We start from the raw sequence: 11405 nt of genomic DNA on the forward strand, positions 1-11405 counted from the left end.
GTGGCATAACTATGATATATCAACCTCGGATTACACCGGGGTGGGCAACCTGTGGCATGTGAGCTGATTTTCAGTGGCACTCACACTGCGTGGGTCCTGGCCACCGGTCCAGAGGGCTCTGCATTTTAATTTTAAATGAAGCTTCTTAAACATTTTAAAAACCTTATTTACTTTACATACAACAATAGTTTAGTTATATATTAAAGACTTATAGAAAGAGACCTTCTAAAAATGTTAAAATGTATTACTGGCACACAAAACCTTAAATTAGAGTGAATAAATGAAGACTCGGCACACCACTTCTGAAAGGTTGCCAACCCCTGGATTACACCATAGTCATGAGATGTCATTTTTCACTTGCTGGTATTGGGACTTTTGTTAGTGTAGATGAGTTTATATATATACACACTAAGTAAAGAGCATGACAACAAGCCTATGTTTATATGTGTCACAGCTATGATGCAACTAGATAGATAAAATAGTTTCACTTTCCCCCCTCATTTTAAAAATTGGTCATGGGATTTGATAGCTCAGTGTGGCTATTTTAAGTTTAATCAGTAAAATTCTGAATTGTCAAAAATCTTTAAATGGCAGTGAAAATTTTGTTGCAGAAGTGAGGAGGGAAAATTGACTATTTTGCTATGTTTTAAAGCATTTAAATACAAGCCCCTTTCTTTCATCTAATTCCTATGTTCTTTTCCTTCCTTTGTAAATTCCCATTTCTCCCTCCTTTAAAAGAGCTCAAGCCAACTTCAGCCTGTGCAAACAGGTATCAAAAAAGGAGAGCAGGAGACTGAACATAGCTGATATCTTTTTAAAATAAATTTCCATGACAGCAGATACTAAATTGCATGGAACTAGGAGCTCCTTTGGGAGACCAAGCAAATGCAAGAGCATATAGATTTCTTTTAGTTGTGTATAAAATTCTATTTCACTCAGTACTAACACTTCAAACAGTGGATTTCAGAGCAATTATTATACTTTTCAGGTGGTCTGAATCATTTGTCTTTGGTCTCATCTCTTTCACCATCATTTACAGACACACCGCCTCTTGCATTTTATTGCTTACCTGAGGAGTCTCTTCACTGAGAGTTGGAACAGGTCTTTAAGATGTATAACCATTTTGAAACAAGAAAAGTTCCACAAAAATCCTTCCATAGCTTGGTTTGCTTTTAAATGATTCAACAAATGTGTCCAGAGTTAGATCAATACATAGAATAAAAATATATAAAAATATAGATACTTTGTCTCTCTTTAGTGAGACATTAAAATAAGAAAACAGACTGTAATCAAAAAGCCTTTTTGCCAAATTGGAACTTAGGAGAAATCTAAAAAGAAAAAATCTTAATTATTTTTTCTTCATAAAGGTAACTTCTTTAGTATGTTAGCACCAAGAGATCCCCCTAATACAGGGGTTTTCAAACTTCATTGCACCATGACCCCCTTCTGACAACAAAAATTACTTCATGACCCCAGGAGAGCGGATTGACGCCTGAGTCTGCCCAAATCCCACTGCCCTGGGTGGAGGGGCCAAAGCCTGAGCTCCACCGCTCTGGGCAGAAGGGCTGAAGCCGAAAACTCAAGGGTTTCAGCCCCAGGCAGGGGGCCTGCAACCTGAGCCTTGCAGCCCAGGGCTGAAGCCCTCAGGCTTTGGCTTCAGCCCTGGGCAGTGGGGTTCAGGCTTCAGTCCCAGGCCACAGCAAATCTAAGCCAGCCCTGGCGACCCCATTCAAAGGAGGTCCCGACCCACAGTTTGAGAACCGCTGCCCTAATATAAAGTGTATTGCTGGCATAAAAGGATTCATCTGAATTTCTTTTACATTATTTGTCAATTCAATCAATTTTTTAAACCTCAAAGTATTTTAAGCCTTTCATTACATCTTGATTTTTTAGGTGGAATTGAATATTTATCCACAAACAAAAAACCTATCAGCTTACATCTCCAAACCTTCGTTTTTTCTAAAAAAGAAACACTGAAATCCAATTTCTGTACAGAGTAAAACTGATCTAAGCAATCCATTTTGACAGAGAAATTCAGAGGCCTAACCCCCTTCGTAATCAAGCTGTTTTCTTTGCAGTGTTATGAATTCCAAAGAAAGAGTCCAAAAGACTATGCAGTACTCCACGGGAGATTTCTTTTGCTTCAGAGCTTTCATTAGCATGGAATGGGACCCCAGTTAACTACATTCTGCAGTCAGTTCTGTTGTAAAATATACATGCTGCATTATCTCAGTGGACCAGATTCTCTGCTGAGCTGTTTTTACTGAGCACAGCAGAGGGGCTATTGAGGCATTGCTATGGGCTCACAGTTTCTCCACCCCAGTCTTGTTACAGGTTAGAGTAACTTGGGAGTTGCTCCAGCTAACTTGCACAATCCCCAAGGGACCATCCAGCAACTAGGGATAGCCAGAGTGCATTGTGCTCCAGATACTCCTTCGGTGCCTTCCAGAGAGAGCTGCAGGGAAGGAGTTGTGGTGCCAGCAACAGTAGCTATCTGCTTCCTGGGGACTCCTTCATGCTGGGAATATTCCCACCTGGGGAATTATGGACAGTCTCTACTTCCTTTATGCCAGGGGTGGGCAAACTTTTTTGGCCCGAGGGCCGTATCTGGGTATGGAAATTGTACGGTAGGCCATGAATGCTCACAAAATTGGGGTGCAGGAGGGGGTGAGGGCTCTGGCTGGGGATGTGGTCTCTGGGATGGGGCCAGAAATGAGGAGTTCAGGGTATGGAAGGGGCCTCTGGGCTGGGGCAGGGGGGTGAGGGCTCTGGCTGGAAGTGCGGGCTCTGGGGTGGGGCTGGGGATGAGGGGTTCGGAGTGTGGGAGGGGGCTCTGGGCTGGAGCAGGGGATTGGGGCATGGGGGGGTACGAAAGATCTGGCTGGGGGTACAGGCTCTGGGGTGGGGCTGGGGATGAGAGGTTTGGGGTGCAAGAGGGTGCTCTGGGCTGGGATCTGAGGGCAGGAGGTGAATCAGAGCTAGGGCAGTGGGTTGGAGCGTAGGAGGGGCTCAGGGGTTACCTCAAGCAGTAGCGCTTACGTCAAGCAGCTCCCAGAAGCGGTGGCATGTCCCCCCTCCGGGTCCTACATGAAGGCGCAGCCAGGCGGTTCGGTGTGCTGCCCCGTCCCTACAGCTCCCACCCCTGCTTTAAATCATCTGAACAAGACAAGCCAAAAAATCTGGCCCTTTCACTTTTTAAGACACAGACCCTTTTTTGGGGCTTCAAAATTCTTATTCGTCTATTTGATTAGTCAATGTTGCTTTTTTTAAGGCATGGTTCCTTTAAAATACTGTATTAGGGAGCTTGCAGCATAAAACTCAAATCAAATCCATTTTCCTTCTCTTCATTACTGTAACAGCAGAAATCAAACTGAGACAAAATAAGCATCTATTTTAATTTTAAATCTGAGGAGACTTCAGATTGTTTGAAATTAAAAAAGCTTCAGGTTTCTATACATTCTGAAATATGATAAAGAAACTCTAAATTAGCTGACACTTATGGACGCGTTATAGAATTGTGCGTGGTTTTAGAAATGATGCACTAGACAAATACTAAAAAAGACAGTCATCTGCACTCTATCATCTAATTCTATTTGCTTTCACTGGATTATTTTTGTTCCTCTAAGTCAAAATAAAAAGGTTTGTCATAGCCCATGAGATGGTTATAGTCCTGTGGATATGTGAAAAGCATTGGATTAACAAGCATTGATTTAGTTTTGGCATAAAATGTTGTAAACATCTTGCTGATGTCTGGAACCTTGACATCCCTCTGATGGAACACAGTTCTTTTTTCTGCCAAAATAGCATTATATGTAATGGCTGTGTATGTGTCCGTCTCAGCCTTATGATACAGTCGAACCACATAGCCCTTTGTAAGTAGATGCAGGGTAACTGGTGTTATAAAGGTAAAGAATCCTACAATGCTGTAAAAGGCAGTTTGTAAAATCACACTTTCAACTCCAATGCCAGTTTTGAAGATGATGTAGGGCATCATGCAAAAGCTAAATATGCTCGTAGAGTAAGAGAAAAACTTCACACCTGTATAAGAGATGAAAATCATAGGTTAATGTTTATGATCAAAGTTACCCCTACAGTCCTTTATACGCATTGTTCTCATATACCCACTGCTTTACTTCAATTGCTAAATTAAATGATGATCCAGTTAATCCCTTCTTATCGTGGAACTTCTGAAGTCATCATGTGGAAATCAAAGCCCTCAGCCCTTCTCCTTCTCTATGGTTAATAAACTAAAAGTTAGGTCTTATGAAACACCTTTAATATTCTAGTTATCAAAACATTTCACAAAGTAACAAGTTAAATCTTGGTAGCGTAGTGACTGCTTATGCAAAAGTATAGGTATTATGAACTCAGCTATAACTATCAAATATTGTATATTGCTAGAGAAGAGTAATATTTCCATTAAGTTTAGCTGGGAGGGAATAAATGTACTTTGTTCACAGAGGACTGAATTTAGGGCTTGTCTTCACTACTGCGCTACTTAGGGTTGCCAACTTTCTACTCGCACAAAACCAAACACCCTTGTCACACTCCCAGCCCCACCTCTTCTCCGAGGCCCCGCTCACTGCTCACTCCACCACCACCCCCGGTTGTTCGTTCTCCTCACCCTCACTCACTCATTTTCACCCGGTGGGGACAGGGGTGCGGGAGGGGGTGAGGGTTCTGGGGTGGGACCAGAAATGAGGAGTTCATAGTGCGGGCTGGGGGTGGGGGGTGGCAATCTCATGGTTCTTTTTTAGAGTGTGGCTCACTTTTGAACATATCTTGTGATTTTTTAGAATCTGACTGATTTTATTTGAACCTTTAGGGTTGGTTATATGACTATATAGGGGACCACAAGCTGGCCCTTCGTGCAGATCTGAAGAAACAGGAGGGCTCCATTCCCAACAGCAAACTATGTTTTAAAGACATGTTTAAGTATAGATAAATCAAACAATACATTTCAATTTCAATCACATACCCAACACTGTCTTTGCCAGATTCCCAGTGTAAACTAGTCTTCCATCTTCTGGTTGCCCATGAAAGGAGGAGGTGCTGAAGCAGCGAACAGATGCCACACGAGAAAATATGATCTACAGGATGAAAGCAGCACATAGCAAATAAAGCATTAGCATCGTATACATACATTTCAGATTTCTCCTGATGTAGATGTTGAATCTATAACAGGATAGAGGCTAAAAATTAATTACATTACAACTAAACTCAAGAATTTAATAGATATCAGTAAATTAAATTAATTTGTAAATGTTAGGAAACAGAGGATTTAATGATTCAGGGGATTAGAAATGGGATATGCAGCCATAAAACCCTTCGTCCCTAGACATTTCAGTGGTGCACTGTATACAGACAGAAGGCCACACATTCCAAGCTCATTGCAAGTCTCTGGTCACCCATCTATCAATCCTCAGCACTGCCAGCTCTTCAAATACTGTGTGAGTTGTGATAAAATGTCATGGTTTACTTGAATCCCCAGCTCCTGAGTCCTGCCATTAAACGAGAACCTCATATTTCATTTAAAAGAAAATTTCTAGCCCACATGGTTACAAAGAAAAAGAATGTGAACTCAGAAAGTTAAAAAAAACAAACCCAGATTCTGTTTTTTAAAAATTTGTTATTTTTAAGCTAATCTTGTATGATTTAGGGGGCCTGATTCCTGAGTTCCAAACACTTGGGGTTGGCTATACTGCTGTCCATCTACCTAGGTGCTTGTATTGACAAGCACCTAGGTAGATGGACAGCAGTAACTGGACACACCTTATCTTTCACACATTTTACATTCTCTACTCTGTCCCTTTAATCTTATCCACCAGCAAACACTTTGTTAAACGCACCATTAACAGTGAAGATTTAAAATGATTCAAATTGGGGAGATTTTGCATTTACTTTTGCTGTTCAGGAACAAGGAAATTAATCCAGTACACTGGGGGCGGGGATGTCGCTGGGTCGGCCTCCTCAGCCAAGACCCCTGCTGCTCCCTCTGCTATTTGATCGGAGGTTTCCACCCCTGCCCGCAGCCCAGCTACAAGGAAAGCGTCCCACGCTCCTGCACCTGTTCTACTCTCCCTTCAGCCCTGGGAAGGGCTCCAACTGCTCCTGGACCTCGGGCCAGCGGCTGCGTCGGGACCCCGCCACTAGACGCGCTTGGAGAGTCGTTCAGAGCCGCCCACCGGGGGCCGCACGCCGCTGGTGCGCGGCTCCCCGGCGGACCAAGAAGCGCGGCAGCTGCGCACCGCCCAGCGCTCCGCAGCCAGAACGCCAGCGCCCGGGCTCGGCAGCCGCCCGCAGCCAGGAGCGGCATCGCCCACACCCGGTCCCGGCCGCGCTCAGCGGATCCCCGCGCCCCGCAGCGGGGTAGGCCAGGAAGGGGAGGAGCCAAGGCGCTTCCCTCGCTGCCGGGGATTGGGCCAGCTGCCTCTCCCCCTCCAATAGTAACTCTCCTCAGGAGCTGAGCGCTTCCAGGGGGAGAAACCCAGACCTCCGGCAGCCCTGTCGCGTTGGTTCCCCTTGCAATGAGGCAGCCGCACCTCGCAGACATCCGAATCCCTTCAAGCCAGTGGCAAACCCAGTCCCGTTGGCTTCTTCGCTCAGTGGTACAGGCTCAGCCCCAGTGTCTGCAGGGTTATTTGGGAAGAGCTTTGCTAAACCTGCCAAGTGCTGTGTGACTTCAACTCCCACTAACGCACAGGATCGGGCTCACGGTTTTCACACTTGTGTCAAACCAGTGAGCTCATGCATTTTTGCAACAACTGTTTGCCAACAGTCTGAAAGCCGGGTGCTATGAACATTAAGAGGAGAACTTTAATAATGTGCTAGCTACATTTCAATTACAGCCACATTGGGGGGACCCATTTACAACCAGGGCCGGATTAAGGTTATGAGGGGCCTAAGGCTAATGGGAGGGAAGGGCCTACCTATGAATTACACATTGCAAAAAAAATTATGTCATCAAACATTTCTCTACATACATATTTACATATTATTTATTTATGTAAAATTAACAAGTTTATTCTACTCTCACTACACTCAATTCTTCAAACAGATACTTCTGAGTAAGAGGTAGCATGAAGGATGATAAACTGTCCTTCTCTTAGGCCTCCTTCCTCCTAAGTAGTGGAGTGCTCATCTGTATGAGGATGAACACTGCAACATTCCCCATCCTGCTCACCTTTTCCAACCTTGTGCTTCTACCCTCAGCTCTCCACTTGGCACAGTGCAAAGCCAAGCCCTGCAGGTGTTTTCCCCAAGCTATGGACTCTACATCACATACCCTATCTCAATCTGACTGCAGTCTGGGATGCAGCCAGCTTTTATCATGTAAAAGAAAGCCACTCAGGCGTAAAATCCACTGGAGTAGAGGAAGTAGTAATGGGAAAATTACATTGGGTAGCATTAAGAAAAGGAGGACTTGTGGCACCTTAGAGACTAACAAATTTATTTGAGCATAAGCTTTTGTGAGCTACAGCTTGTTAGTCTCTAAGGTGCCACAAGTCCTCCTTTTCTTTTTGCGGATACAGACTAACATGGCTGTTACTCTGAAACCTGTCATTGGGTAGCATTGTGTTTTAGGCTGTCTTGCTCTGAAAGCTGCCTCCCAGTGTTGCCCTAACTGAGGGCAATAAATTACTATTTTCACATTGAACCCAAATATTATTTGTGGGATAATACCCAGTTTGTGTAGTTAATCTCCAGTGATTCACCACATCAGGCCATTCTGTCACCAAGCTCTTCCACAATTAGAATCATAGAATAGAATCATACCATAGAATCATAGAATCATAGGACTGGAAGAGACCAAGAGAGATCATCTAGTCCAGTCCCCTGCACTCATGGCAGGACTAAGTATTATCTATTCAAGAATGTGTGATCAGCAACTCTGACATGAGGTTTTTTAAGCATGAGTTCTGTGTGCTCCAGGTCCTGCAGTTTGCATTTGTTTGTTTTAAGCTTCCTGTAAGAAAATGGTAAGCTAGAAGTGACACAGATCTTTAGATGGTTGCCCAGTCATAATATTTAGCACTTCTGTACTATGTTAGCTCTTCAAAATCACTGTACGAACATTAAACAAACTTAATCTAAAGCCTTTCAGCTTTTGAAAGACTAGGAGTTGACAAACAGAGCTATTCCCTGTTGTGTTCTCTGCCCCCCTGAACAAAAAGACTTCACTGAAAATCAGCATCTTAAAAAAACCATTAAGGATCTTTCAAAAGAACCGTCCAACCAAGGCTGCTGTAGTAACACCCTTGTTACATCAGGTCTGGTGTTTGTTTAAGGCTAGTGTAGAATGAAGGGACTCCTGTTTCATTTGCATGTGTAAATCAAGCAGACCTTTCTTATTTTTTTTCCTTAAAGTGCTCAGAGTTTAGGGGAGGAAAGTGAATGAGATGCTTATATGAGGTGTGAAAAAGCAGAAGGGACCAAAATCTATTATTGTGCAAAAATCTGTTCTCCCTGAAGTCAATAAGGCTACACAGGTGTAACTGTCAGCAGGAAATGGCCTGTGTTCTCATTACCTTCTCAAATCACACACGTTCCATGCTTACCCAACGTTTTCCACTTGGGAAAGAAGTTAGTTTGAGTTGGGACAGAAAAATGAGGACTAACTTCAGATTTATTTAGCTTTAAGTTTTTGGGATGAAACTCAAAAGAAATTAAATGTGAGGTATTTTTACGATGGATTGAACTGCTAGAGAACCAGCAAATGGACAGAACCCACCTTTAGCCTATTCAGCCAATCTTTCTACCACAGCCTGCTAAAATCCTTGAGGGAGAGGGAAGGAAGAAACCTACAACATTGTGTGTTGAGCTTCCTCCAGTGCTTTTGCAATCCCTTAAAAGTACAAAGATGCATTGGCCTGTGGAACTAGGCTAAGCATAAGGAAAGAACTTGGTTGCCCATGCATCCCAGTACAGAAAAATACATCAAAGAAAAAAAATGGATTTCTTAGATTTTTAGTATAGTTCAATACAGTATTGAACATGGAGCATCATAATTCTGAAGTCCCTCAATGGAAGGTACTGTAAATGTTAAAGTAATAGTATCCAGAATGGGATGTTTTGTTTTGTTTTTCCTACAAATGTGTGGGAATTCGTTCCTTATACAAGGGAGGGGCAATAGTTCTGGCTGGAGCTGGATAGAGTGTGTGCAGGTTCTGTGCAAGCTTCCCACCCTACCACTCTGGTACTGCCTCTTCCCCCTGCAACCTCCTTGCTCTGCCCCCCACAGGCACACACCAGTTGTCCAGAAATGGGACCGGCATACATAGAAGATGACGGTAACAGGCACTAGGACCCAGGAGGCAGTGTCATGGAGCTACCTGCCAGCCTCAGCCCGGGAGATGGACAGAGGGAGCTTCTTCCCTCCCTGACAGCTAAGCAGAGCTCTGGAGAAATTGGGGGTGGGGGGAGCTGGGGGACAATGCGTGCTTAAACTACACCCACAGCTAGCACAGGTTTCTATGGTAACTGGATTTTTAGTGTCCAGTCACCAGTGTTAACTGGATACCTGGCAGTGTGTTCCTGCAGCGTGGGGAGGCGCACACTAGAGGGAGCGGAAGCAGCAGGCTTCTGGCTGAGGTCCTTCCAAGCCACATGGGGCTGCTTTGCCTTTCCTGCTAGCAGGAGCACTCCACGGCTATATGTGCAAGCTCGCTCCCTCCCTGGCCCTGGCTGCGCCCCCTGCCTGACCAGTAGGGCCTAAAAATAGGAGGGCCTAAGGCAAGGGTGGGCAAACTTTTTGACCCAAGGGCCACATCTAGGTATGGAAATTGAATGGCGGCCCATGAATGCTCACGAAATTGGGGTTGGGGTGCAGGAGGGGGTGAGGGCTCTGGCTGGGGGTGCAGGCTCTGGGGTGGGCCCAGAAATGAAGAGTTCAGTGTGTGGGAGGGGGTCCAGGCTGAGGCAGGGGGTGGGGTGTGTGTGTGGGGGGTAAGGTCTCCGGCTGAAGGTGCGGGCTCTAGGGTGGGGCTGGGGATGAGGGATTTGGGGTGTAGGAGGGTGCTCCAAGCTGGGACCGAGGGGTTTGGAGGGTGGGAGGGGGATAAGGACTGAGGTAGGGGATTGGGGAATGGGGGGATTGTGGGCTCTGGCAGGTTATGCGGGCTCTGGGGTGGGGCTGGGGATGAGGAGCTTGGGGTGCAGGAGGGTGCTCCGGGCTGGAACCAAGGGGTTTGGAGGGCAGGAGGGGGATCAGGGCTGGGGAAGAGGGTTGGGGCATGGGAGGGGTCAGGGGTGCAGGCTCTGGGTGGCACTTACCTCGAGCAGCTCCCACAAGCAGCAGCATGACCCACCTCTGGCTCCTATGCAGAGGTGCGGCCAGGTGGCTCTGTATGCTGCCCCGTCCACAGGTGTCACCCCTGCAGCTCCCATTGGCCACAGCTCCTAAATGTAGGAGCCAGACAGGGGACATGCCGCTGCTTCTGGGAGCCTCACAGAGCCACGGCAGGTAGGGAGTCTGCCTTAGCCCCGCTGCACCACTGACTGGACTTTTGACGGCCCAGTCGGCAGTGCTGACCGAAGCTGCCATAGTCCCTTTTCGACTGGGCGTTCCGGTCAAAAACTGGACACCTGGCAATCCTAGCTGCCCTCACACTTGGGAGGAGCACCCTATACACAGCTGCAAACCTACCTTATTATCCTCCTGAAAATCCCTCTTTAAAACTCTCCTTTGCTATGATGCCTACAAAAAACTTGACAATGATTAGGCTGTTCGTATGCTGACATCACTGCCTATCATGCTAATAATTGTTTCCTTGTACTCTCCTGCCTGTCTGCATCCACCTGTTGTCTCATCTTATACTTAGATTGTAAGCTTCTTGAGGCGAGGATCACCTTTTTTTTCTGTGTTTGTATCTGGTCTAGCACAATGGAGTCCTGGTCCATAACTAGGTGCTCCTTGCATTTCACCTTGATTTTAGGGGCACCACAGATCATTTGTCATGATCCCCATATTCTATGGGCCCAATGTTGCCTTCCTATCAAGCTTGAGTAGGGAGCATTATATTCTTGTTCAAGAACTTGAGCCTTTGATCTGTGGAGATTGAGCTGAATCTCAGCTATTATTGTTTTGAAAAGTAACTTTCTAGCCCTGTACCATTGCAGGAAAAAAATTGAAAATGTAAGCCCTAAAGGTTGATAAACCAGATGGCAAATAAAAAGAACCCAAATGTAGGGTGACCAGAAGTCCCGATTTTATAGGGACAGTCCCAATTTTTGGATCTTTTTCTTATATAGGCTCCTATTACCTCCCACCCCCATCCTGATTTTTCACACTTGCTGTCTGGTCACCCTACCCAAATGTAAATCCTTGGGAATTTTTTTAAGCCAGTGATTATTTTTTGGGAGGAATGCTGGACTCATGAACTTTGGCGAGCTGGCAATACAGCCAT

At 45.4% G+C, this 11405-nt stretch overlaps 1 protein-coding gene across 1 annotated transcript; it reads right to left on the bottom strand.

The window, feature by feature from the left end:
- Window positions 1-3371: 3371 nt before the first annotated feature.
- Window positions 3372-6377, bottom strand: TMEM70 (transmembrane protein 70). The gene is made up of 3 exons (XM_048840973.2): window positions 6068-6377; window positions 4979-5090; window positions 3372-4038 (listed from the first exon to the last, which is right to left on the bottom strand). Exons 1-3 carry the CDS (start codon window positions 6314-6316, stop codon window positions 3608-3610), a joined length of 792 nt encoding a protein of 263 aa, XP_048696930.2. The 5' UTR covers window positions 6317-6377; the 3' UTR covers window positions 3372-3607.
- Window positions 6378-11405: the final 5028 nt, after the last annotated feature.

The sequence above is a fragment of the Caretta caretta genome, chromosome 2, assembly GCF_965140235.1.
Source record: "Caretta caretta isolate rCarCar2 chromosome 2, rCarCar1.hap1, whole genome shotgun sequence".
NCBI lineage: Eukaryota > Metazoa > Chordata > Testudines > Cheloniidae > Caretta > Caretta caretta.